The 27,639-nt window shown below is 36.1% G+C and overlaps 5 protein-coding genes and 1 non-coding gene across 12 annotated transcripts in view; 3 read left to right on the top strand and 3 right to left on the bottom strand.

Moving 5' to 3' along the window:
• The window catches only part of LOC137491103 (uncharacterized), a 1,183,352-nt gene that overhangs the window by 876,470 nt on the left and 279,243 nt on the right, over positions 1–27,639 (bottom strand). The gene's annotated exons all lie outside the window — the stretch shown is intronic.
• The window catches only part of LOC137489733 (uncharacterized), a 281,585-nt gene that overhangs the window by 16,317 nt on the left and 237,629 nt on the right, over positions 1–27,639 (bottom strand). The gene's annotated exons all lie outside the window — the stretch shown is intronic.
• Positions 542–9,809, bottom strand: LOC100536649 (uncharacterized). The gene is made up of 3 exons (XM_017354466.4): positions 9,767–9,809; positions 9,044–9,194; positions 542–2,997 (listed from the first exon to the last, which is right to left on the bottom strand). Exons 2-3 carry the CDS (start codon positions 9,126–9,128, stop codon positions 1,736–1,738), a joined length of 1,347 nt encoding a protein of 448 aa, XP_017209955.1. The 5' UTR covers positions 9,129–9,194; positions 9,767–9,809; the 3' UTR covers positions 542–1,735.
• LOC137489753 (uncharacterized) lies at positions 12,103–19,380 on the top strand. 4 transcript variants are annotated; one of them, XM_073948859.1, is made up of 4 exons: positions 12,103–12,153; positions 12,695–12,844; positions 16,083–16,269; positions 17,304–19,380. In XM_073948859.1, exon 4 carries the CDS (start codon positions 17,474–17,476, stop codon positions 18,185–18,187), a length of 714 nt encoding a protein of 237 aa, XP_073804960.1. In that variant the 5' UTR covers positions 12,103–12,153; positions 12,695–12,844; positions 16,083–16,269; positions 17,304–17,473; the 3' UTR covers positions 18,188–19,380. The 4 variants fall into 4 exon arrangements, with proteins under 4 accessions (XP_073804960.1, XP_073804961.1, XP_073804958.1 ...); XM_073948860.1 differs by having other exon boundaries at positions 12,692–12,844; XM_073948857.1 differs by lacking the exon at positions 16,083–16,269.
• trnat-ugu (transfer RNA threonine (anticodon UGU)) lies at positions 21,499–21,572 on the top strand. Its single transcript has one exon. It is a non-coding gene; the product is annotated as a tRNA-Thr (tRNA).
• Positions 22,033–25,483, top strand: LOC141381824 (uncharacterized). Of its 2 annotated transcripts, none has more exons than XR_012402616.1 (4): positions 22,033–22,676; positions 22,813–22,935; positions 23,547–24,276; positions 25,120–25,483. XR_012402616.1 is itself a non-coding variant. In XM_073948836.1 (4 exons), the coding sequence occupies exons 1-4, from the start codon at positions 22,483–22,485 to the stop codon at positions 25,126–25,128; spliced, it is 990 nt and encodes a 329-aa protein (XP_073804937.1). In that variant the 5' UTR covers positions 22,033–22,482; the 3' UTR covers positions 25,129–25,370. The 2 variants fall into 2 exon arrangements, 1 of the variants encoding a protein (XP_073804937.1); XM_073948836.1 differs by having other exon boundaries at positions 23,613–24,276; positions 25,120–25,370.

The raw sequence follows: 27,639 nt of genomic DNA, 5'->3' as shown, positions 1-27,639 counted from the left end.
ATGGCCACTGTGTTAAACAGTACTGTTACGATCTTATTGCCACATTAGATCATTATGATAACATATACCTTCAGTGATTTCCTGAAGATAAATACCAAAAACACAACTGAAATAAATACAGCAGTCGCGATCGTATAATCTCATATGAAGCAAGAAATCGCGAGGACATATGATGACACGTGCAGGTACTGTAGTGCCGCCCAATTCTTAGGGGTAAAATTTGAAGCCCTTCCCCTTAACCTTCGGTTGTAAGGGCCAAGGGGAAGGGGTACAAAAATACAATTGGGATTGGGCCTTAATGTTCAATCCGCATAAATTTGTTAAAAGTGTTTAGTTAACTTAATTTGTGTTGTGACAACATAAAAGAATTGTGTGGAACCCTGCACAAATATGTGCACAAATATAGTTATCGGTTCATGATAAAACACATTAAGTTGAAGCACATTGTCAGATTTTGCTGTATTTGGCTTAACCGTTCTTGGGTGGCTCGCAAATGTATAGATAACTCTAATACATAAAATAAGTAAGCTGACCAAAGTTCTTGGTGGAGAAGACTTTATTGAAGACAATTAATTGTGCAGTTCATCAGCAGTGATGTTAACTTGTCCGTCTTCAAGTAACTTAAACCAAAGTACAGTCTGTGAGACACTAATTTAAAGCAAAGCATGAAACCCCCATGAAGATTACCAAACTGCTTTGGTTGGGTCACATCTCTTGAGTTCCTCAAGGTCATTTGGTTGCACATGAAACAAGCCAATACAATCTATCAACATACAGAATTATTTTGCCTTCTTGCAGCCCGATAGCAACTCTCACAACCTGGTACTGAGCTGTGACCCCTGATCTACACTACAAAACAGCTGGCAAATCTTCACCCCTCTTCAGTTGAGTTTAAATTTACAGGTGTTCAAAGGGTTTCATTATCAGTAACTTGATATGCATTCAAGAGTTCACACTTGTTTGGCATGCTATCCCGGGAGAGACCTAAGCTCATAAGATCCTCGAGCCCTGGGCTCCATCCCGTAAGCAGGACGAGAGGGGAGTGTGAGCTCAGGTAGATCTCGATGAACTCCCCAGACTTCTTTCTATTCTAATGACAGATATAGGGTCGGCTAAAGGGAAATATAAGGCTTACAAAGAGCTTGACTATGGTGCCAATTTAATGTCCAGTTTACTTAGGTTGTGTGTTTTTGGAGTGTGGGAGAAAACCAGGAGAAATCCACACGAGCACAGGGAGAATGAGCAAACTCTGCACAAAAAGTCAACTGGTTAGCAGGGACTTTAACCTGCGACATTCTTACTGTGAGGCAACAGTGCTAACCACTGGCTAATCATTGCGAAATCAATGCGAAATCGCATCACTTGACTGCGTGAGACCAATCGAGGATCAAAACATGACCTCTCTGGACAGAAATTTAAACCATGGAGCAATTGCTCACTTTTTTAATTTCTAAAAATCTTGTTTGATCCCGCCCCTTTTAACAGCACCGTATGACAGAATTTCACAATCTCAAAGTCTAGTGTGACCGCAGCTTTGTGTTCTGGTTATCTATAGTGAGTCAGGAATCATCTGATTGGTGAATCATATTTTAGCTAATGCTGGACCAGCCGTGGACAATCATAAGCATGTGATCCTCTCGACAGTAGTTTATAAATAAACTTCACTTGAATAAACAGCCAAACTACGTGAAAAAGCTGCCGTTTTTAATATACCCGTGTTTGTGTGGACAAGGCCTCAATGTTGAGGATTCTGCTCTGCATTGTGAATCTTCATGTGAGTGTTGAGGCTTCTTTTACTTTTAAAGCCCTTTCCACACTCACTGCATCTAAAACGATCCTCTCTTGAGTGAATCTTCATGTGTTTCTTAATGGTGTCTTTGCGTGTGAGACTCTTTCCACACTGATCACATGTGAACACTATGGTTCCAGTGTGAACATTCATGTGGTTCTTGAGGCTAGTTTTGGTTGTGAAGCTCTTTCCACACTGAGCACATGCAAATGGTTTCTCTCCAGTGTGAATCCTCATGTGGTGATTGAGTGTGTTTTTATGTGGGAAACTTTTACCACACTCTGTGCATGTGTAAGGTTTCTCTCCAGTGTGAATCCTCATGTGGATGTAAAGGTCTTGATTTTTACCTAAACTCTTTTCACACTGTTCGCAGGTGTAAGGTTTCTCCCTAGTGTGAACTCTCATGTGAGCAATCAGGTGCGGCTTTTTACTGAAACTCTTTCTACATTGTTTACAGCTGAAAGGCTTCTCTCCAGTATGAGTTCTCATGTGTTCTGCAAGGTTTCCAGCATGATAAAAGCTTTTTCCACACTGTTGGCATGTGTATGGCCTCTCTCCAGTGTGAATTCTCATGTGGATCTTAAAGTTTTGTATTTGACTAAAACTCTTTCCACACTGTTCGCAGGTGTAAGGTTTCTCCCCTGTGTGAACTCTCATGTGAACATCAAGGTTTGGCTTTTGACAGAAACTCTTTCCACACTGCTTACAGCTGAAAGGCTTCTCTCCAGTGTGAATTCTCATGTGTGCTGCAAAGTGTCCAGCATGATAAAAGCTTTTTCCACACTCTTGGCATGTGAACTTCCTCTCTCCAGTGTGAGTTCTCATGTGCGCTGCCAGGTTTCTTGCATGACGGAAGCTTTTTCCACATTCTTGGCATGTGAACTTCCTCTCTCCAGAGTGAATTCTCATGTGGGCTTTAAAGCCTTGTATTTGACCAAAACTCTTTCCACACTGTTCGCAGGTGAAAGGTTGCTCCCTAGTGTGAACTCTCATGTGAACATCAAGGTTTGACTTTTGACTGAAACTCTTTCTACACTGTTTGCAGCTGAAATTACACCCAGATTTGGATTTCCGAAGTCTTCTGTGTGATGAAGTCTTTTTAGTCAGTGTGGGTTTTTCATCAGTCATTATTTCTTGGGGTTTCTCAAACTGCTGTTTCTCATCTGTTTCATTCTGTCCATGAGTCTCTTCTTTCAGCACCATCAGATCTAAAAAAAAAAATAAAATAAAAATTTGCTTTAGTATAAAGGCTCAAAGCGACAAGCAAGAAATGGATGTTTTCACCCAAATATTAAAATGACCTTACCATTTACTCTCCATCATGTTGTTTTAAACTTTCCTTTATTGTGGAACACAGTAAGCCAGTAGCGTTTTTTTTTTATATATATATATTTTCTTTTGTGTTTAACATGATCAAGAAACTCAAAAAGGTTTAAAACCACACGAGGAAGAATAAATGGTGAGGCTATTTTCATTTCTGCATCAACTATCCCTTTAAAAGGTTCCTACAATTACCCATTTTTTACAAGATGTAAAATAAGACTTTGGTGTTCCCAGAATGTGTCTGAGGTTTCAGCTCAAAATCAGATCATATAACTTGTAGAATATTTAATTTTGGGGGTCAGAGGAAAACCAAGCTCTTTTTGTGCCTGTGGCTTTAAATGCACATAACCAAATGCACTCGCTCTAGATTACTCATGTTTTTTCCTCAATTGAGACAAATCCTGCATGTCCATAGCAAGTATGCATAATTCACGCTTATATTTGCAAGTTTGCATTATTGTATAAAACTTATGCAAATTCTTAATGCCACATTTGCTTTAAACAGGAGTGATGAGGATACGGCAAGATGACATGCTTTGTTACTTGTTTTCATTTATTTGCACTTTTGTCTTTGTTTTCTTGTCTTTGTGTATGCCCTGAGGCTTAGCTGAAGACCTACTTGTTGACATTGTATATACCTGACAAGATGCAGAAATGCCATCTAAAAAGGTTACTTGTGGTTTGTCCAATCAGGGACAGTGACACAGAATTATACAAATAATAATGATAACCCAGGGTTTACAAATGTGAACTGTCTGTTAATGAACACCCAGGATTATTTTTTAACCCCAGGTATAGCTTGAGCAGTGTGGAAGGTGACTACAGATAACCCAGAATTTATCCAGGGTTAGAATGACCCAGGGTTAACAATTTGAAGTGTGAAAAGCCCTAAGAATACTCCCCATCAGCTCTCAGGATAAACAGAGTACAATGACAAACAGTGACAATTGTCAATCATGTCATGATGACCTGGGGCCTGTTTCAGTAAGGAGGTTCAACCAACTACGAGTTTAAACTTGAACTCTGAGTTGATTTACAGAGAGATTAAATACTCAAGAGTTTTCGGTTTGAGAAAAACATTTGAGCTACAAAAGTCTTTCAGTCAAGAGCAGTAAGGGGTTTTCTCTTCTTTTGTTGTTTGATTAATGCTAAAAACAGTCGGCAGCAGGAACATTGTGCGCTGTCACTTTAGGAATAGTGCGGCTCTGATATGGTTTCTCTTTCAAGTGTCTTTTGATTCTCAACTTGTTTGTATATTATACTAACAAGGGTTAATATGACTAATCACTAAACACTACACAAATTTGCATGTACTTGATCATTAAAGCGCTCACATTAAGATGGCATTAGATGTATGTTTTCTGCTTGTCTCCGAGCCTGTCCAAGGCTAAGCGCGGCGCACACACAGAGCATGTGCACTTACGCACTTTTAAAAATAGGAATGATGCGCGTCCCGTGCTGTACATGTCCGTCGAAGGTTAGTGAATTTAAGCAAATTATTCATTAGGAAAGGACAAGCCATTCTGCTACGTGACTTTGTTCTTTGTGTTACTGAAATGTAGGCAATAGCTATGATTTCATCTAAAAATGTGAATTAAATTTATGCGCAAAACTGGGATGTCACATAAAAAATGTGCGAATAAAGCTGCGTTTCCATCCAATGAATCAAAGAGAACAAAATCGTCACTTCCTGATTAACAGGCCCCAAATATGAACAGTAAAAACAGAATTTCCTGCAGTAGAAGAAGCTACATGAATCTTTTCTTTAAATGACAGCTCAGAGGTCAATGCTGGCACACAATGAACACGTGTTGGCGTTTGAAGCAATGAGACGCAGAGAACAGACACTCTCGACATGCTCTAGACGCTCTGGAGGTCATTAATAATATAATAACATGAATACTGAAACGGTTCAGGTGTTTTAGAATGACCAAAACAACATTTCAGATGTTTATAATGTTCTCAGCCTGCTGGTTTGTGCATTCACACACATTTTCATCATCATATGATCTCTTATAACAAACCTTTTTAAACACACATACTGGAATTTGTTCAGTAAAAGTGCTTGCAAGGTTTACGAGAGTTTATCTTCTCTTATCGAATAAAAAGTTTGTCCTACTCAGTTATGCGCATGTGTCTTTATGCTTATATTTCAAAAGTTATGTGCATCATGACGTTTCCATCAACCAATTTTTTATGCTTATAGCCTACCCAAAATGCACATAAAATTAGGTGGCTGAATATGTAAGGCTAAGTGAGAAATACCACTTTATCTTTTATCTCTTTCAGAGACAGGCTCTCTTGCTCTGCAAACAAGTGTGTTCATGACTATACATACAAAGAAAAACAATAAAATTAGAAAATATGACTTTGCTACAACAAGCAGCATTAGGCATGGGTCAGTATAAGATTCTGACAGTATGATAACCTTGAATAAAAAATATCACAGTTTTATGGTACTGTGATTACTCCTCTAAAATATATTCTTTTAAATGTCTCTGTAAAAAAAAAAAAAAAAAAAAAAAACTTTTTCCTCTTTGAACACAAAAAACATTTTCTTTTGAGAAACTTTTAAAGTATTTTGGAGCAGTAAACATATCAGGCTGAATCACTCAATTGAATCATTGACTTCTGCTGTCTTTATTTGTTTCATAAACAGAGATTTCTTTACAATTTAAAATGGCATCTTTGGAGATACTGTTGTCTTGAATATCTTAAAACAAAATGTAAAAAAAAAAACCTTACATGTAGCGATGAACGGTACAGAAGAAAATATTGGCGGTTTTAAACCTCGGCTTTTTTCAAACTGCGTTATACCTTGAAAACGGTTATCATCCCATGCCTCAGCAGCACAACACTGTTTTTAGGATCTAAAATTAATTCTTTAATAAAAGTCAAGAGCAAAAAGATTCAAATGGCGGCACCTGCTGGTACATGAAGAATATGGTCAATACTGACGAACTTTACACTCAAATCTCTGCATATTATCAGCATGCTGTAATCCATTTCTTAAGCAGCAAAAGTCATTTTTAGACTAGTTTGTTGGCCAGTTGTAGTCAGCGCAATGTTTAACGTTATTGTTCCACAATAGTTTGTTCATTTAGTCTCACGTCGCCCTGCAGCAACATCATATAGTTTAGATTACTGTACAATGTTTTATAATAATTAATTATTTTATTGTCCACTTCATTCAGCATATTTAATATCAGGGGCATCCATGTTTTTTTTTTTTATACTTTAAACCAGAGTTTCTGCAGGTTTCACCAAGTTAAATGTAAGACTTTTAAAGACATTTTTAAGACTATTATGACAATTTTAGACTCATAAAGGGCTAAAGGCTAAGGGATTTTTCAAATAGCCCAGATGGAAAAGATTTTAATTTGCCCCATTTAAAAAATATGATAATTTAATACATTTAATAATACAATAATAAATTAATTAAAAATATATATTGATGAAAAAAGTTAATTTGGATCAATGTGACATATGCAAATGGAAAATACTAAGCCAACACCATTACCGTTAAAGCAGATATCTTCTATGAGAATACAGTAGGTCAAATATCTTCAGCTCAGTTTAAGTTTTTTTATTATTATTAGTTGTTTTTATTTATTTTATATAGCGCTGATGCTCAAGGACACTTTACAAACAGTAGGAGAACAAGAAAAGCAATAACCTTAAGAAGGTAGAGAAAATGGGAGACTAATAATACATAAAATAATGACAAAAGACACGAGAACAAGTAACAAGAGAGAAACTCATTCCTGTCTTTCAATAGTTATGTTTCCATCCACCTATTTTTATGCACATAAAAAAACGGTTTATGAAAACACCATGATGCAAAAAAAAAACAAAACAAAAAAAACGTATGCGCATAACTGAGTTGGATAAACGTTTTATTCAATAAGAAATGATCAAAAATCACGATGGAAAACACGATACAAACTCCAGTATGTGCATTAAAAAGGTCATGTGATTTTGTTATAAGAGATCATGTGATGATACAAATGTGTATTAATGGACAAACCAGCCGGCTCAGTACATTATAAAACATCTGAACTCTTGTTTTGGTCATTCTTAAACACCTTACAGTTTAAGTATTAGTGTTATTATATTATTCATGACCTCCAGAATTAAGAGCATCTTCGCGTCTGACACCTTTAAACGCCACTACGCGTTCACTGCGTTTCAGGATCACCCTCTGAGGCGCAAGTCATTTATTAGATGAAGAAAAGATTAGCCGCATTTCCACTGTTGGGCATGTGCAAGCCAGGGCTTTTATCGGGCAGGGCAGGGCCGGGCCAATCGCAAGGGGGGGTTGAGCAATGAGGCAGAAATCATGTTGCGTTTCCACTGTCGGGCTAGTACCTCGCAGCGTGTCATGCAAACCCCTCCCCCAGAACGTCCCCCGAATCAAACGTCACACAACCCGCCCACTTCAGCGGGAATCAGGCGGATAATGTATGCATGACAGAAAAAAAGGTAGTCTAGTTTCTGCTTTCACTCACCCATAAAATGCTGTTTACATGATTTGATTAATATGATCGTATCCATATACTTTATAAATAATATTTCAAACCTCCTCCGGTGTTTATTGTTTTAGAAAATATCTAAAATCTTTTTTTCAGATAGGCCTTTGTAAAATGAAAGTTTAATATGGGTTTAAATGGTTTGATTTATGTACTGTTTATAGGCTACCTAAATTATTATAGCTAGATTTTATTTGTTTTATATTGGTTTATTTATTTTATGTGATTTTATTATATCTGATATTTGTAATTATTTAAATTATTTCAATATATCTTAGGCTATTTTATTAGGATATGACACTATTGTTTTTGAGTCTACAAAAATGGTCACGAAATTTGTAAAGTTGTCTTTCTGTTGTATTTATGTTGTGTATTATCTTCAAAATAAATAAAAACAGAAGCCGCTCGCAGCATCAACAGAGCTGTGATGAGAGCGCTCTTTTGCTCGGTCTCACATTCACATACAGGCATCTAAACGTGCACAAACACCTTTTAAACTTGACAAAAACTCTCAAAAACCTTTACTGTCTGCTGTGTCTTAAATACGGTGTAAAGATTATTATGCGTTATTGAAACATCAAGGAGGATGCAGCAAAGTCACTTATAAATGAAAACTTTATTATTTTATGCAACAGCCTTACATTTAAAAGGGAAACAAAAGGGCGATTATACACAAAAAGACCCCAGCCTAAAAGGCTAGATGTTTTCTTTCCCTTATTTTTTTTTATTTGGTTATTTGTTTGGTGCATGTACTCTTGTGCGATCGGAAAACTAGTGTCTGCCTCTCCTTTCACTCCGCCCCAGCTAGCCCTCTTTGGCCCAAGGTATTCGGCGGGCTGAAAACGGCCGGCCGCTGGCCCCGAGAAAGCCCCGCTTTGGCCCCGGAAGTGATAGTGGAAACGTGACCGGCCTTGGCTCGCTCACTTTAGGCATGATAATGGAAACGCAGCTATTGATGCAGCTTCTCTTTTCGCAGCAAATTCCATTTTCATTGTTGATATTTGGCGCCAGTTAATCAGGAAGTGATGATTTTGTTCGCTTTGACTCTTTGTCGTTGTATTTGCACTGTCTGTATTTTGCACTGTTGTTGTATTTAAACTGTCTGTATTTTGTACTGTCTGGGGCCAGCACCTAAGCTTTTCACTCATCATAGCACACGTGCTGCTGCTGATGTGACAATAAAAGTGAGTTGATTTCATTTGAATGGAAAAATCAAGTTTTTAGCATAAAGTTAATTTGCATTTTTGGATGGAAACATAGCTCATGAGTGCTTATGTGCATTTAGGAGAACTAGGCAGCACACTCAGGGCTGCAAGATGGATTTAATTGAATATTCTTACTATTAAAATATATCTGAATGAGGATTAAATGACCGAGTTGGTCTTTGAGAATGAAAACCAACCTGTTTGTTCCTGCAGATCTTCCTGTTTGACTGTGAATGTTTCTTCAATCTTCACATCTTCACTCTCCACTTTAATAAACGCCATCTTTATAACAGTGTGGAGATCAGTCGCTTCAGCAGGAGTTTTTCCTCTGCGTTTGGACAGTTTATCCTGTTTAAAATAAACAAAACAAAAAAATGAACAGAAACAAAATAACTTCTCCTTAACACTTACTTCAACAGTTTCTTTTTATAAGAGTAATTAACAAAAAATAAATCAGGAAAGTCTGAGCAAGAAACAATAGCCACAAATGACCTGATTAAAACTAGTAACATTACTCCATTTCTTATATATAGTAATGTATACTTAGAATGGAACGACATTATACTGTTTAATAAATTAAACCTTCAATAAGGAAACTTATTACACACATCTCTGTAACTTTTTTTAAACTTTATTCTTTATGTATGTTCTTAATCGTTTTGTTTGTTTTATTTAGCTTATTGTATGCTTAAAGCAATGTGTAGCACTTTTTTGCACTGGACAAATTTCCTCTCAGGGACAAAAAGGTTATCATATCTTTATTCAAACAATAGTACTATTTTACTCACATTAATGAGGGCTATGTTGTATAAAGGGTAAAATAATATTATCAACAGCAGGTACATAATTTAGCACTGGATAAAAAAAAACAGAAACTTTAATCAATCGCTTTATATAAGTGTAAACGCTTTAAAACAAACCTTTCTCCAGTTGAATCACAGCGCTGGAACGGCGCAGGCTTATGACGTCACATGTCAAGCCAAAATAAAAGTCTTTTTTTAAAAAAAAAAAAAAACCCTTTTGCCACTTACTGTTGCAGTCTTGACTTATTGATACATTTCTCCCTCGTTTCCATTTTCTCACAGACGCACATATATTCAGTATTTGGAGTTGATCAAAACCTTTACTCTAAACATTTTAAGACAATAAAAAAACTTTTTTAATCCACTAAGTGTTTAAAGCAAAATCTCAACATTCTAAAAGGTATAACAAATAATCTAATGAGTGTTTAGAGCTGAAACTTTACAGAAAAGGAGGTAAAATAGGTGTCCTTCATGTAAAAAGTATTCATTATTACTACATGTTTTAGTTCTTCTAACTAGTCATGACATATATATATTTTTTCTCTGCGTTTGGACACTTTATCCTGTTAAAAATTAACAAAGCAATAAAAATGTAAAATGAATAAAACAATGAACAGAAAGAAAATAACTTATCTTTTTCTTATGAAAGTAATTAACAAAAAGAAATCAGATAAGTCTGAGCAAGAAACTATAGCCACAAATGAGCTGATTAAAACTAGCACTCCATTTCTTATATAAAGTGATGTAAACTTAGAATGGAATGACATTATACTGTTTAATAAATTAAAGCTCCAGTAAGACACTTATTACACACACGTTGTTCAATAGTCCTCATTACTGTGAGTAAAATAGTACTTCATTGAATGTGTCTGTAAAGTTTCAGCTCAAAACACCCATCAGATTATTTGTTATACATTTTAGAATGCTGGGATTTTTTTGCTTTAAACACTTAGTCTAGTTTGATTATATAAGTTAAACAAAATTGTGTTAATGTAGATTTAACTCGAGGAGCTCAGTGAATATTCATTCTCCTTTGCTTTTAGAAGGTGTTAGTCTGTTAGATAAGAAATGAAACAATAGCTTTGTGTGTCAAATTTTGAATTTAAAAGAAAAATTTATTTTAGAGGAAAGTGTTACTGGAGGTCTTTGGTTAAGGATATAGAATAGAACTTGGCTTTTACCTGGAAAATATTGCATTTCCAACAAGGCAAAAGAAATACACTTTAAAATTGTACAGAAAATCTACCCTGTAAAATTCTAGTATTTCCAAATTTTTTGACATCGACAGCTCCTGTTCTTTCTGCAAACAAGCAGAGGAGACACTTGTACATATGTTTTTTGATTGTCCAATATCCAAGCAATCTTGGTCACTCCTAAATTTGCATATATCTGCTTTTGCCAATGCTGTGAATTGCTTTAATCTAAAAGACATTATTGTTATTATAATAACCCAAAAGCTAAATCCCTGGAACACATCATACATTTTTTTTTATCTTATATGGCAAATTTTTCATTCACAAACAGAAATTCACAAATAATTACTCATCATTTGCTCATTTTAGAATAGAATTTAACACTCTCCTAACATCACTTCATCTTATTAACAATAAAAAAAAATGTTTCCTGAATGATTCCTGAAATATTATGCAGATGTATTTAAAGAAGATTCTCGTTTTTAGTTGCTTTAGTAGATTTTAGTTGCTTTTCTTATGGTGATTTGTTTAAGTGTCATTGTAATTTCATTCATTTGTTTAATTTTGTTTGTTTCATTTAGTAATTTTAGTATTATTATTATTATTAATACTTTAATTATATTAATATTTTCTCCTTTCTTTCTAATAGTATTATTTGTATTTGTATGTTATTTTAGATATTTTTTCTTATGACAAAAAAAGTGAATCAACTGGAGAAAGGTTTGTTTTAAAACTTTTACACATATATAAAGCGATTGATTAAAGTTTCAGGTTTTTCATCCAATACTAAATGATGTTCCTGCTGTTGACAATATTATTTTAACCCTTTATACAATGTAATACTATTTTACTCAAAGTAAAGAGGACTATGGAACAACGTGAGTGTATTAAGAGTCTTAATGAAGGTTTTTTTTTTTAAATAAAATAATTTCACTTCAATCTAAGTATACATTACTATATATAAAAAATGCAGTACTAATTTTAATCAGCTCAGTTGTGGCTGTTGTTTCTTGCTCGCACTTACTGGATTTATTTTTGTTAATTACTCTCATATAAATAAACTGTTGGAAGAGGAGTTATTTTGTTTCTGTTTAAAGTTTTATTTATTTTAAACAGGACATTTTTATTGCTTTGTTAATTTTTAACAGGATAAAAAGTCAAAACGCAGAGAAAAACTATAAATATTAAGTCATGACTAAAAGTAACTTAAGTGCCAAAAAAAAAAAAAAGGTTAAAAGGTCTTTTATTTTGGCGTGGATTGTGACGTCATAAGCCTGCGCCGCTCCCGCGCTGCGGTTCAACTGGAGAAAGGTTTGTTTTAAAGCGTTTACACTTATATAAAGCGATTGATTAAAGTTTGTTTTTTTATTCAGTGCTAAATTATGTACCTGCTGTTGACAATATTATTTTAACCCTTTATACAACGTAGTACTATTTAACTCACAGTAATGAGGTCTATTGTTTGAATAAAGATAGGATAAACTTTTTGTCCCCAAGAGAAAATTTGTCTTGGGCAAAAAATGCTACACGTTGCTGTAAGCAGACAATAAAGTAAATAAAACAAACAACAATTAAAAACATACTCAAATAAAGTTACAGGGATGTAACAGCATGTAATAAGTGTTTTAATGAAGGTTTACTTTATTAAATAGTATAATGTCATTCCATTCTAAGTATACATCACTATAAGAAATGGAGGACTAGTTTTAATCAGGTCATTTGTGGCTTTTGTTTCTTGCTCTGACTTGCCTTATTTCTTTTTGTTAATTTCTTTCATACAAAGAAACTGTTGAAGCAAGTGTTGAAGAGAAGTTATTTTGTTTCTGTTCATTGTTTTATTTATTTTAAGCAGGATAAAGTGTCCAAACACAGAGAAAAACTCCTGCTGAAGCGACTGATCTCCACACTGTTATAAAGATGGCGTTTATTAAAGAGGAGAGTGAAGATGTGAAGATTGAAGAAACAATTACAGTCAAACAGGAAGATCCACAGGAACAAACAGGTTAGTTTTCATTCTCAAAGACCAACTCAGTCATTTAATCCTCATTCAGATATATTTTAATAAGAAGAATACTAAATTAATCCATCTTGCAGCCCTGAGTGTGCTGCCTAGTTCTCCTAAATGCACATAAGCACTCATTGAAAGACGGGGAATGAGTTTCATTTGTTACTTGTTCTCATGTCTTTTGTCATTCTTTTATGTATTATTAGTCTCCCATTTTCATGATCATGGGCCAAAAATATCGTTATCGTGATGATAATACGATTAATCTCGCAATCTATATACCCTTTCATTATGTTCTTGGCTGTTTTTGACCCATTGACTTCCATTATAACCATATTTTTTTACCGCAAAGCCATGACACCAAATAATTGACACCTAGATTGTTGCTGTTTTCCTTGTTGGGAAGAGGTCAAATGTGTCATTTTTACTGTTGATCATCAGTTGGCTGCATTCACCCTTTAGATGGGCCTGTTCAAATAAGTTTCTGTCTTTTATATGGAGTTCAGTGGAGTAAAACAGCAGTTTATAGTGTTCATGCATTAATACACTTTGTAGGGGGACCAACAGTTTTAACCCAAAAAATGACCAGACTATCAGATGAAGAAGAGCAGGAGTCAGAGATTCAATTAAAAGAAAGTTTACTGTAGATAGTTTGCAGTTTCATCAGCAGAGGCCAGCTTCAACACTCACAACAAGTTTGTAGACTGCTCTACATACAATCTCAGAACAACAACAATTAGATGTCTAGAATTCTCTCTTTTCTCTCTCTCTAAACTGTTTTAATGAAATGCGTCAATAAAGTGCACTGAAACTTCACAAAAACAAAACACACAGGGAATATTTGAACCTTTCAGTGTACAATATACTGATGCCTGTTTTTCTAGGCTTTATTGGTGTTAATCGTCAGAAACGTTGGACCATTATTGCCTTTTAGCATAAGCAGAGGAGAGAAACTAGCCAGACAGTAATCTGTGAATTGTGCAGCGGGCTAAATCTAAAGAAACATGTATTTTTTAGTAAGTGTACTTTTTTGTTGTTGTTGTTGTTGTTGCTTTTATTCTTGCCATAATAAAAATATGTATTTGTAGAGCAACCCATGTTCTGCAGTCATTAATGTTTTAAGAAATTATAATGGGTGGAACTGTCCGAGATATGAACAAAAGCAAGTGATGCACCAAAGTTTGATAAAAAAAAAATCTTGAATGGTCATAAAAATCCTTATAATCATTAAAATAATTTATATAAACAAAAAATCTATTTAGTTTAAAAACACTGAACGATATTAATGAAATGACGTAGTTTCGGAAACTTTCTACTTCTCTGTTTATCCGTCTGACTTTACAGTGGGTTTCTTTTGACCGCCCCCTGTCATTTTAAAGAATATCACAATGGCAAACGTGGTGAGTAAGGCCTCATCCATTTCGCGAGGTGAGCGTGCAGTCAGCGGTGGTGTGTGATGCGGTGCCAGGCTAGAGTATTCACCTTATTCTTCGCCGACGAGCGGGCGGAACCATTTGAATCTTTTTGGCACGAGACTTCCGGTCTTTCACTTACATTCATTTTTAGATATTAAAAACTGCTATTTTCGCTGTTTGATGTTGCAAACTGATATTTCCTTATTATATTATTCTACTTGGTCTGTATAGTCATGCAAACATTTGCTTGTAGAGCAAGTAGTATGACCATTTTCTGCCGTTTATTATTCCTAGTCATTTCTACCTTAGGCGACTGAATCGGAAGTTCTAAAACAATCGCGAAAACAGACGCACTTCCGCATTTTAGACTAAGGTCAATAAATCCAGCTTCTCTCTCTTTCTCTCTCTCACACACACACACACACACACACACACACTATACTCCATAAGGCAGAAACTTTTTTGCACTGAAACTGATAATCAATTTTAAAAATCACAAATCTCTTCCCAACAGGGAAATGTAATGGTGATGTGGGAATGGTGATCCCCCCAAAAAAATACAATAAACAAATATTAAACAAATATGTTTGTCACTTGTTTTTAAGTAGTTAATCTTGGGCGCCAGACAGAATATCTGTTAAAATACATTTCAAACAAAATATACCACGGCTAGCTCTCACCACCAGTTACAAATAATAAAAAATAATTAAATAAATAAAATAACAAACAATGAGAACCAGAAAAAAACTCAGATAATTGCTGTAATTGTCTAAATAAAGTTTGTATTAGTCAATAATATTAATAAAAAATACTTTTTACACACAAACAGCAGTATCAACAACAAAACAAACAATATAACAATGAAACGCAGAACCCTCAGCACTTATAACTCAAATGAAAGAAAAAAATGCAAATGATTTCAGGCCAGCAGATTTGTCAGATTTGAAAACGGGGAAAATAATAATGATAACAATAGTACAGGGAGAAAACAAAACAAGAGAAACAAAATGAGAATTTGGGCAAAGAAAACAAAAACTTTTGCTTCTTACCCATGGAGCGGAGGGGTCAAGGGAAATGAGTGGGGAATGGCGAATGTGGATGTGAAGGTTGAGGTTGTTGGTGAACCCAGCAGGTGAGTTGGCAGCTGACTCCATGCCAGCGAGAAAGATAAATCGGTAAGTTGATTTTGTTCAGGACACACTGCACTGAAGTCTTTAGTGGTTTAGTCATTCACAGACGTCACGTGCACTTCAGTAACAAGACAGCGGTCTTTGCTCTGTTGCTTCAATACATACTTCCGCTTTTTGTTTCTCACAGCCAGTCGTTAAGTTTACACTGCTCATCTCGACCCGACTTCTCTACTCCTTTCCCCACACCGCAACAGTACAGTCAACTTCTCTTTCTTCTACCCACCACATAATGCTGCCTTCTTTAACTCTCCTCCTCCTTTATTCTCTCACCCATTTCCTTTTTGCCGTCACATGGGGGGACCAATTAAACAATGTCGTCACAAAGAACACCAACAATCATAAATTCATGAATATGTGCTGTCATGGCTTTGCAATAAAAAAAAATGTTCTTATAATAGAGGTCAATGGAGAAAAAACAGCCATGAATATAACGAAAAGGGAGTAAATTTGCCCAGAGTGTATTGAGGTTTTTAAAAAAAAAATGTAAAGCATTTTCCCATTGATGGGGACTTCATTGTGTCTTGATGAATTTATTACTCTCATTTATATGCTTATTTGAGTGATTTCCATGTTGTTGTTGTTATTATTATTTATTGTATTTTATTTGCACTATAAAAAAATTTATAATAGAGGCCAATGGAGCATTTTTCCAGAATATGTCAAAATAAGATGTCCCCAAATATCAGTCCATTTGCTGAAACACTGAGAACGTTTCGGCCAAATTAAACCTCAAAATCACCCCAGAATGGATGAAAATGACCCAACAGCAAACAAAAGGAAAGGTGCACATTCCAGCCTTTATGCAGATGCTGTACAGGTACGTCTCATATCTGCCAGGTGTTGTAAAAAAATAAATGAGTGAAAAGAAGAGAGAACCCAGTCCAGGAGACTCGAAACAAGCAGAATTCCTTTATTAAGACGTGTTGGTTAATCTGCAGTCATACAGCGTCTTTAAGATGTCCGTGTGTCTGCAAGAGCCTACTAGAGGTCCGCAGTCTGCAAGTTCTTTCACAAGTCTCTCACAAGTCTCACACAAGTCTAATTTAAGACAAAGATTTCTTGTCTATATTGTGTTCTTAGGAGGACGGGACATGGCTAAACAAAGCATGCAAATTAAGAGTTGGAGTCAGCATGGCATAGGTGTTAAAAAACGGCCCAGCTACTGACCACACAAGTTAATCAACATAGGGTTTCTGTAGCATAAAAGCAACACCTGAAGACAAAGACAGAGTCGTTTAAAGCATTTGCATCACTGGCTTAGCCTGTAGTCAGAAAGATTAAGATTAAATGTCCCTCCAAGCTGGGATGTTAATGAAATCATATAATTAAAAACCAAAGAATATAACCTTTTAGTTATACGTAGATTATTGTTCATTTGGAATTAGATGATAGAAATTTATATTTCCACACAGGCAAATATTCAGCTCTTACCCCAGAACTTTTTTTCTGATACATTTACCAGTCAGGCACACAACAAAGAAGTATTCCCTGTCCACTTTACAAATCGTAGAAATCTGTGTCTTATCAATATGACCAAAATGACTTTTATGAAAAACTTTGAAAACTGGATTGACACTGTTTAAATTTACTATAACTTCTATGTTAAGCGGCTTTGACACAATTTACATTGTAAAAGCACTAGATAAATAAAGATGAATTGAATTGAATCTGCCTAAATGTGTACACGTTAATGAACCAAACAAAATATGATCTGATTCATTTGACATTCAATGTGCATCAAAATTACAGTGTGTGTAGCCAATGTTTCCAGTGTCTTTTCACTTTTTAGCTTTTGATGAGAGTTTTTAAGACTTAATGAAAACTAATGTTTTATTTATTTATTTATTTCAGACCTAATTGAACAGAATGAGGCGAGTAAAGAGGAGGAACATCATGTCAAAATTGTGGAAAAAACTCATTTACAGACTGATGGTGTTTTAAAAAGGAGAGACAAGAATCGTTTCACCTGCACTCAGTGTGGAAAGAGTTTCGCCACCAAAAGCAAACTTAAGATTCACATAATGATCCACACCGGAGAGAAACCCTTCACATGCACTCAGTGTGGGAAGAGTTTCAACCAATTATCTCACCTTAATTATCACATGATGATCCACACTGGAAAGAAACCATTTGCATGCACTCAGTGTGCGAAGAGTTTCAAGCAATCATCACACCTTAATCTACACATGATGATCCACACTGGAGAGAAACCCTTCACATGCACTCGTTGTGGAAAAAGTTTTAACTGCTCATCACACCTTAATCAACACATGAGGATCCACACTGGAGAGAAACCATACGCATGCACTCAGTGTGGGAAGAGTTTCAACCAATCATCTCACCTTAATTATCACATGATGATTCACACTGGAAAGAAACCATTCACATGCACTCAGTGTGGGAAGAGTTTTAACTGCTCAACAAACTTTGATAACCACATGAGGATCCACACTGGAGAGAAACCATTCACATGCACTCAGTGTGGGAAGAGTTTCAGCCAATTATCCAACCTTAATCTACACATGATGATCCACACTGGAGAGAAACCATACGCATGCACTCAGTGTGGGAAGAGTTTTTACTGCTCAACAAACCTTAATCACCATATGAGGATCCACACTAGAAAGAAACCATTCACATGCACTCAGTGTGGGGAGAGTTTCAGCAAATCATCACACCTTAATAAACACATTGAAGGAACTCATGGGCATATTGCAGTGGTCAGCACGAGTTGAATCTGAAATCTTGGGCATCTGCAAATTGTCTCAGTCATTGAACTGGCTTAAGGGCTTAAACCATCACGATAACAAAGCACCAATTGATTTTGGGTTATTCTGACCAATACTCTGGCTGCAGATGTTCCAGGTACCCTTCAGCAAAATTAGTAAATGATTTAAACTAAACAAAGGGGCTTTACGGGATTTTCAGCAGGAACCGCCTCACAAGACTTTTGAATGACATTGAAATTGTGCATCCTGTCAGATGCACAATTTCGTAGAGACGAAGAGATCTCTAGAAACATTAATGCATACAAATGAAAGTAAATCTCTTAAAATGTTAGAACTAAGGCAGATGTATCTTTGAATAATACACCATAATGTTCCTCATATGCTGTGGTTATTTCAACCAACCAGGTTAATCAATGTGTTGTTTTAACCCTTAAAGCAGATTAAACTGATCTGTATGTGTCTGAAATGTATGAGATCTGGACTTGAATGAAAGCTAGTGACATTTGCAATCTGTTAGTGTAAATGAAAAACTAGTAGTACAAACAGTATTCGTCTTGTAACATTTGATGTAAGATAGTTTCAATCTTGCAAGAGTTCTTCCCCGTGAAATCTACATGCAGTGTGTTAATGATTGACCCTTTCTACGTCGACACGGGGTGTGGCACCGCCCTTCATGGCAATTGCTCATTGGCAGACAGTGCCATAGGGATGGATCAGACCAGGTCACTTAAAGACACCCTGCAACAAAGAAATTTTGCTTTGAAACTGCACGAACTTCCGCAAACCGACTTTCAGCAGTCCGTCACCTCAGTAACCCAGAACCACCCACCCACAAGCGAGGGAATTCCAAGGACGTCACAGAAGCCACCAGCCAATCAGGAGCACTGTGTTTCCCCAAGGCCAGCTGGCGAGGGAGATTCATCTTCAGCAAAAGTGCAAGTAACAAACAAACGTCTCTTACTGATCTGGGGCAGATTGATCTTAAACAGTTAAAGATAAGCCATATCTCTGCTTTTGTGGTTTCTCAGGTGTTATTCTAAGATCTTGTGAAAAGTATTAGAATTAATTTGGGATGGTTGTCAACTCATTTTACATCCTCTGAACTGCCTCTGTGTGTGCGAGTTTGTTTGTTGTCTGCTTATTACGTAGTTAGTTTCATGTATCGTAGTGTAGCTCAATAAATCTTTGTTCTCATTTTGTAAGAACTGTGTTCTTGTTTATGTGCTTCTAAGTCATTGCCTCGAGCTGTAGATCTTGTTACCTTGCTAAAAGTTAACTCAGTACTGTGTTATGTTATTATCGTTGGCCACGTAAATAATATTAACAAGATTGGTAAGATACTGTTACGTAGCGGATGCACCCCGCTACGCACATAAATTTAAGGATGACCGCTATAAAAAGTGGTCACCTGGAGTCCCCTTTCCTGCTCCCCAAGCACACACACACACAGGCCAAGTTGTCAAAAAGGGGTATCAGATTAATTAAACAAAAAGGTCAAAATCAGAATTAGGGAACAAAAAGGCCAAAACAACAAACAAAACAAGGTACGCTACCTAATATTAAACCTCTTACCCATACCAAAAAATACAGTTCCATAAATTAAGCATACAATTCTAACCTCCATAACTAGCCACAAAACAGGAGAAAACTGGACAAAAGAAATGGGCCTTCCCTTTGATCATTTAGCCTTAAGGTAAATATTAGCCACAGCTAATATGGAACAAAATCAATGCCTAAAGTCTTGAATTAAAAAGCTTGTTGAATATCACAAACTGAAAAAAATAATACACCGTATTAACAAGTTCTTGCATTTTAATGACTTGAATTCCAGGGTTTGTATTTTTAGGTCCTGAAATTTAACATATCTGTATATTTAAGCTTTGAATATTTCAACAAAAAATATTTCAAACACGTTTTCATACTTAAAAATTCAATAATTCATATTCAATTTTCAGATTTCACTTACAAAATATTCAATACCCTTTAAAAATACGATGTATAATATTCAAAAGGTAATTTTCAGTTCATTTTATTTCAGTTCAAATATTCGCTTCCATAAATTCAGTGGATCAAATTCGACTGTTAAAATTCAACATTACATCTGGGAACTGCAGGAAAAGCAATAGATTGCAGATTGAAGATCGCCAGCTGCTCTAGCTTTCACCAGCAGGTGGAGATGGAATGTAAGATTTTTAACCCAGTAAACAGGCGAGAAAAAGGCTATTAAAGGCACAAAAGTAGCATTTAATATTAATATCAATGTTTTGGACATTATAAATGATAAAAAGTATGAGTAAAATGAGTAAATGAGGTTTTAGTCATCTATATTTGCCCTTATGTAACGGAAGCCAGCTGGTGATCGCGTAAATCTCAGTTCTCGGATCCAGTGACAGACGTTGTTCTGCAATCTTATCGGAGCTTGTCTCCCATGCCGGCTCGCTCCCTGCTCGGACCGGTGCAGTTACTTGCACATAAACCGTCTTTTGATGAATATGATGTTACACATTGTCTTATTGACTCTTTCTTCCATAGACGCCAAGTATTATATTGACAGCTAAAGAATATAAACGTAAGAGAAACAGGAAAGGAAATATTATAACAATACAAAATAGATAAACATTGACAGGGCTAAGAACAATTACGAACAAAGATATTCAAAAGCAGAGAGATTTTATGAAAATGTCACACAAAACAGTTTACTTGGAACTGTTAAACAGTGTTCAGGTATGATTTAAGGTTGGTTATGGATGGGTTGTCTAATTTAAAATAATTTAACATAACGTGCGAATGCATTAAAGGAGCGTCTTCAGTTATTATTTAAACGCAGCTATGTCAGGATTGGGATAGGTTATATAATTTCATTATTTAAATTATGATTGTTAATATTAATATTTTATGACATGTATTTGGGCTATTGCGCTCAAATAAGTCATCCGTGATTCTAAATTAATATTTCTATTTATCCGTTTTATCACTCTGCCTGTCTTTCTCTTCTTTTTTTTTCTAATTATTGGGGTTCTGCCACGGTTAAACGTTTGCACAATGTCTTAGTTTGTCCAGAATATTGTTTTATTGTTATGTAGCCTAGTAAAAATAGTTAAAAATAAATTTAGTAAAAATAAATTCACACATTTTTTGCTTTGATCTTGAACAGAGGCCAGGTTACCGGTCAGGTTTGAGACATGATCATCCAGACTCTAAAAGACCACGTCAGTCTTGTCAGCATTTTCTGCATCCTGACATGCTGGTTTTTGTTGTGTATTATTTTTTTCTTTGATTTTTGTTATCGGGCAAATGTCTCTTACTGTGAATTTTGTGGCGCTGTGGCTTAGCTGGTCAAAGCGCCTGCCTTGTAAACAGGAGATCCTGGTCTCAAATCCCAGCAGCGCCTTAGTCCAGATGGTGCATGTGCTTGTTTTATAGAGCTTACCGGAATGAATTATAAAATTGTATAGCTTTGAGGCGTAATAAATAGTAAAATAGAGTTAAACAACCTCTTTGCCTGCCATTTTAAGACTTGCTGTCTTTTTTTAGTCTCTGTGTGCAAAAACGTCTTTCCTCCTTTCTAGCGTTGGTGCTGTGGCTTAGTTGGTCAAAGTGCCCCTCTAGTAAACAGGAGATCCTGGGTTCAAATCCCAGCAGTGCCTAATGTACAGGTGCCATGGTTGCTTTTTGTTAAGAGTAACGAGTGTTTACGCAGCGGGATGTTTAGCAGTCGGTTTCTTAACAAAACTCAAATCCTTAAGAACGCTGCTCGTTCAAGAGGGCTTTGGACGATGGCTTTATAAAGCATAGTGTGGTAATGCCTAACCAATGCGCTACTTGCACGCAGGCTCGTGACTTAGTTCCGCCTTGAAGTAATAGGGCCCGCTTAGTTCCGGTTTGTCGGCCATTGTTGCGAAGTTGGGAGAAAATGTTCAAAAAAAAGTGTTTATAGATTTCAGAGACAGCAGAAGGTATACAACGTACACTGCTGCGTTCCGCTGTGTACATCTTCTGCGAAATTCAACAGAAGTATAAGTTTTCACAGTTTTCCTTTAAACGTGGACCTTAGAAAACAGTGGCTTGTGAACATACGCCGAGATGATTTTTGTCCAACCGGCAATTCCAAGGTTTGCAGTAGACATTTTAGCAGGGATCAGATTATTGAACCGCAAACACCAGAGGCACGAAAAAAGTTAGTAACTGGCGCTGTGCCAGTGCTTTTTTCCTGGAATAACTATGCAGTTAAAGCATCGCGGTCCAGTGTGTGGGAGAGGAGAGAGAGGCCGGCTGAAGTGGTATCCGTCGAACCCACACCCATGGATGTTACGATGGATCATGATTACTGTACCATTCCCGAGCCTTCATCATTAGATCTGGCATATGCTAAAATAGAAGAACTTTCAAATGAAGTGGATGAGCTGAAAAAACAGCTACAAGAACTACACGTTCAGCGTGATTTTGGATTGGAACGGTTTGCTGGCTCAGATGAGGACATCCGATTTTATACAAGGTAGGTCTGAAGATTGGAAGAATCTTAGGATTAGATGTGATTACATATACTCATTTTTAAATACACGTGCATGCATTACTAGCACGGAAACATGTAAACAATTTGTAAATGTATTCAATAACACTTCTGCTTATAGGTTGCCCAGCTACCGTCACCTGACATCTTTCTGGTGGCTAATCGAGCCATCCATTCACAAAATCATTCGTGTGTCCAGGGCTAAATCTGCTGCTAGAAAGCAGGAAGACTGCCACCATCAGAGGTAGGTTTTATACGCACAGTAAGCATGACTGTACACAAACACATTTATTTATATATATATATATATATATATATATATATATATATATATATATATATATATATATATATATATAATATAATTATATATAATTAAACACACACACACACAAATATATATATATATATATATATATATATATATATATATATATATATATATATATATATATATATATATATATATATATATATATATATATATATATATATATATACATGCATACACATACATACATGCATATATGTATATACATGCATGTATATACTTATGTATGTGTATTCATGTATATGTATGTGTGTGTATAAATATATACACACACACACGCTTAAACACACACTTGCATATAAATATATACATGCATACACCTACATACATATACATGTAGGTATGTGTATATATGTATGAGTGCATACATATATACATACACATACATATATACATGCATACACATTTATTTACATGTATGTAAATATATATATACATACATACACACACCCATATACGCGTATAAAGCTGACTTTAATATGTTCTTAAACAAACTTACCTTTATGCATGTTTCACCTTCCCAGAGACAGCTGCTGCAGCCAATTGATGAGTTTTTTCTTTTCCTTGTCTACCTGTCTGTTGGATTAAAGGAGAAAGACCTGGCACAGTTTCCACATGCATCCTTCCACAGTGAGCAGAATAATTGCGACATGGACAAACTATCTCTATACACTGCTGGGATCAGTGTGTGTGTGGCTTTCAGCAGCTGATGTAAAATCTAACCTTCCTGAAGAGTTCTCTGATTTCCCAGACACACAGGTCATCATTGACTGCACTGAGATCAGATGTCAAACACCATCCTCACCATTACTGCAAAGTGAAATGTATTCAAATTACAAATCTCACTGCACAATGAAAGGCCTCATTGGAATAGCGCCTCATGGTCCAGTGACATTCGTCTCTCAGCTTTATGCTGGGTCAGTGAGTGACAGGGAGATCTTTAAACAGTGTGGGATAACAAAAATGCTGACAGAAGACATGGCAGTTATGGTTGATAAAGGCTTTCTGATTAGTGACTGTGTCAAATGCAAAGTGTACTGTCCACCATTTCTGTCCAGGGGAAAGCAGATGCCAGCACATCAGGTGAAAGAAACGCAGGCAATAGCGAGATTGCGTGTGCACGTGGAACGGGTCATCAGGACGATCAAACAAAACAAACTTTTTGATGGTGTCATTACACTTTCCCACAGTGTTAACATCAATCAACTTTTTTCAGTTGCATGTCTGTTGTCAAATTATCAAAACAAGGCATTAGTTAAGTCAAGTCAAAGTCAAAGTCAAAGTCAGCTTTATTGTCAATTCAGCCACATGTACAAGACATACAGAGAATCGAAATTGCGTTACTCTCAGACCCAAGGTGCTTAACATTAATATAAAATATATATATAAAAAATAGTAGAGTTTAAGAAAAAAAGAAAATTTTAGAAAATTTACAGTATATACATTGCACATAAATGTGGTCTGAGAAATATACATATGTAATAAAAAATTGTAAACAATACAGTGACATTAAGGGCATATAGCAATGAGTGCAAAGTAAACCAGAGTTGTGCAGATAAAAAACAGTATAGTGCAAAAAGAACTTGTAAACATGATAATTGTGATAAAGTGACAGTGACATATTGGGAGGTAGTATGTGTCTGCATAAAGTGACCAGTGCAGATGAGTGTGTGTGTGTGTGTGTGTGTGTGTGTGTGTGTGTGTGTGTGTGTGTGTGTGTGTGTGTGTGTGTGTGTGTGTGTGTGTGTGTCAGAGTCCAGAGGTGCGAGGGGAGGAGGTGCGTGGGGAGGGAGCGGGGAGCAGAGCTGGGAGAGAGTTCAGCTTCCTGACAGCCTGATGGATGAAGCTGTCTTTCAGTCTGTTGGTCCTGGCCTGGAGACTGCGCAGTCTCCTCCCTGATGGCAGCAGACTGAAGAAGCTGTGCATTGGGTGGGTGGCATCTGCTGTTATGCAGAGGGCTTTACGGGTAAGACGTGTGCTGTAAATGTCCTGAAGGGAGGGGAGAGAGACACCAATGATCTTCTCAGCTGTTCTCACTATGCGTTGAAGTGTTTTCCTGCAGGATGCATTGCAGGTAGGTTAATGCATTGCAGGTAGGTTAATTAAGACATGGATCAAATGAAAAAAATCTTAGATTACCGTTTACTTTGACTACTGGAATTCTTACTTTAACTGTTACTGTTTTTTCACCATTCTCAATACATGTTAACTCAATCTATGTTTATTTTAAGAGGAAACTGTTATGACCAGCAAGATAAGTGGAATATACTGTAAATAAAACTGACATTGTACATATCAGAAAAAGGAATTGAACACACAAACAGACATTGTACAAATAAAACACATTTAATAACATGTTTGAGTACTGTTTTACAGATTACTCATTTCTTTGACAGTTATTTCATTGACAAGTATTTTGGCATGTATGTGTAAAAGTAAAAAATAATCCACCTTCTCTCTGATAACTTTGTGCACTGAAGTGTCACTTTAGATACGCTGGACAAAACAATCCTCCTGGGCCCACACCATGAAATCACACCACTGCATTCCGGAGACCAGTAGTTGTTCCTGCACTTGGTAATAGTAGGCATGGCTTTTTTTCAGGGTGAGAAATCCATGGTCCATTTGCAAATATTTGCAATCTACAATGTTTGACATTAGGACATTTAACTTCAACAAGTCCAAATTGAGGATTGTCGGTGGGATCAAAAACTATGCCATCAGGGGATGCACCAAGCCATGGAGCATTAGGTCGGATGATTAAACCACAGGGTGAGAATTTGACATTTTTCAACTTGGTGTATTCCGCTGTTACATCTGACTCCATTTCAGCACCTCTTCTCATCTCTGCTGTTTGTCTGGTTCCTCGGATGATTCGCTCTGCAAGGGACTCTGCAGAGCTTAGTCCTCTGACGTGACATATCTCCCGAAACCTTGAAGCTGTTACTCTTGATCTGCGAAGCTGATGCCAGTCAGGACAAGAGCTTTGCTCGCGTGTTGCCTTTTCAATTTTCTGAGCCATATCTAGTGGTGTGTTTAGACTTTGAAGGTGAAAGAGCTCCTCCTCAGTGCAAACAAATTTGCATGTAGATGGAGCAAGATAATATCCTTCAAGAGGCAAAGGTGGAGTTGATGGAGCATCGTGTAGTGTGATGTACCGCGATGTTAAGACAGGCTGCTGGAAAGACAATAAGCTTCCTTCCTAGACCAACCCAAATGCACTTTCAGCAAGTGGCTTGTCAGGTGACATGTTCATGGTGGTAACAAGTGGCTTGTCCTCAGGGCTGAATTCTGCATATGCCTCCTCAACTCTAAACATGCATGAATCTGGTAAAGGGCCCACCATCCCTCTGTAGAGTCCACTTCAGTGTGGAAATATTTAGGTTAATTATTGTTGGTAACACTACATTTCTCATTGCTTTAATTACTATTTCAGTTTTTTTTTTTTTTTTTTTTTACATTTTATATGTATTATTTTAAATGCTTTAACAGCATAAAGCCTTGCAATGAAATGTAACAAAATATCTTTGTTCTCAGCATCCTTGTACCATAAAAAAAAAATGTGGTTGCTGAACTTCACCTCACTCCACCTTGTGCAGAACGGCTTGCTACAGGTTTTGTGATGACCATGGCATTGATCGGGCCTGGTTTCACACTCTGACAAACAAACGTAAATAATCATATAACAAATGGTAAACTACAAATGTTAAATGTACTTTTAAAAGAATTCAGTTTCTACATCAAATTAACCTGCATAACATAAACAACATTCTTAGAAAATTTAACCATGATATCTTTAATATGAACAGAATAAGGTCATGTCAAATATTGAAATCATGGTCAAATAAATGGTTGAAACTAAACTTTAAAGCTCCTAATCTCAAAATTACATTGAGATTTTAGTGTAAACTTCACAAACAATGTCACATATTGTGATTATACTGTCTAACAAATAAGCCTACATTTCTAAGGTTAAATTACCATTGTTCGTGGTTTATGCCAGGATTGTTCTCTTTCAGTGCAGCTAAGCACAGGGGGTACAACAGATAAATTAAGCTGGGAATAATGAGCAGTTTGAAACAGCAAGGCAACCGTATGATTGCACAAAGCAGTGCCTGCCACACATGAACACTTGCTGTGTGTGAGCACCAAAGGTGAAGCATCCTTGAGTCCAACCTAAAAAAAATGTATATATATATACATAATTATTAATTGTACTTCTTGCCAATAAAATACAAGTTAGAAGCATGTTAATTTTAGTAGAACAATAACCAAGGTGGCTTTGTAGGTGCAGATAACACTTTGGCTGCTCTGGGTTTATGTAATACTTAAATACTAAAACCATTTAGGTTTCTAAAATATGGAAGCCAAATTCAGACTGACAACATTCTGATTCTTCTGCCAAACCTCCTTGTTATTTGTAATACTTCAAAAAAATGAACACATCGGAACACACATGAACAATTCGGAACACAAATGAAGGCATTTGAACACTTGAACACCTGAATAGTGGTAAAGTTGGTTTTATATTTGCACATTTGAATTTTCCCCTTAATAATATAATTTTATAAAAGTTTTATATGCAAGCTCTAAATAGCTAAATCATATTAGAAGCAA

The sequence above is a fragment of the Danio rerio genome, chromosome 4, assembly GCF_049306965.1.
Source record: "Danio rerio strain Tuebingen ecotype United States chromosome 4, GRCz12tu, whole genome shotgun sequence".
In the NCBI taxonomy this organism is placed as follows: Eukaryota; Metazoa; Chordata; class Actinopteri; order Cypriniformes; family Danionidae; genus Danio; species Danio rerio.
Note: the sequence above shows the minus strand (reverse complement) of the source record. Positions and strands in the feature narration are given on the sequence as shown.

Excerpts from the sequence above, each read along its gene's own strand:
- LOC100536649 (XM_017354466.4), bottom strand. The coding sequence starts at position 9,128 with ATGGCGTTTATTAAAGTGGAGAGTGAAGATGTGAAGATTGAAGAAACA. Across the intron at positions 2,998-9,043 it reads AGATCTGCAGGAACAAACAG|ATCTGATGGTGCTGAAAGAA; the intron begins GTTGGTTTTCAT and ends TTTTTTTTTTAG.
- LOC137489753 (XM_073948857.1), top strand. The coding sequence starts at position 12,760 with ATGGCGTTTATTAAAGAGGAGAGTGAAGATGTGAAGATTGAAGAAACA. Across the intron at positions 12,845-17,303 it reads AGATCCACAGGAACAAACAG|ACCTAATTGAACAGAATGAG; the intron begins GTTAGTTTTCAT and ends TATTTATTTCAG.
- LOC141381824 (XM_073948836.1), top strand. The coding sequence starts at position 22,483 with ATGGATGTTACGATGGATCATGATTACTGTACCATTCCCGAGCCTTCA. Across the intron at positions 22,677-22,812 it reads GACATCCGATTTTATACAAG|GTTGCCCAGCTACCGTCACC; the intron begins GTAGGTCTGAAG and ends TTCTGCTTATAG. Across the intron at positions 22,936-23,612 it reads GAAGACTGCCACCATCAGAG|GAGAAAGACCTGGCACAGTT; the intron begins GTAGGTTTTATA and ends GTTGGATTAAAG.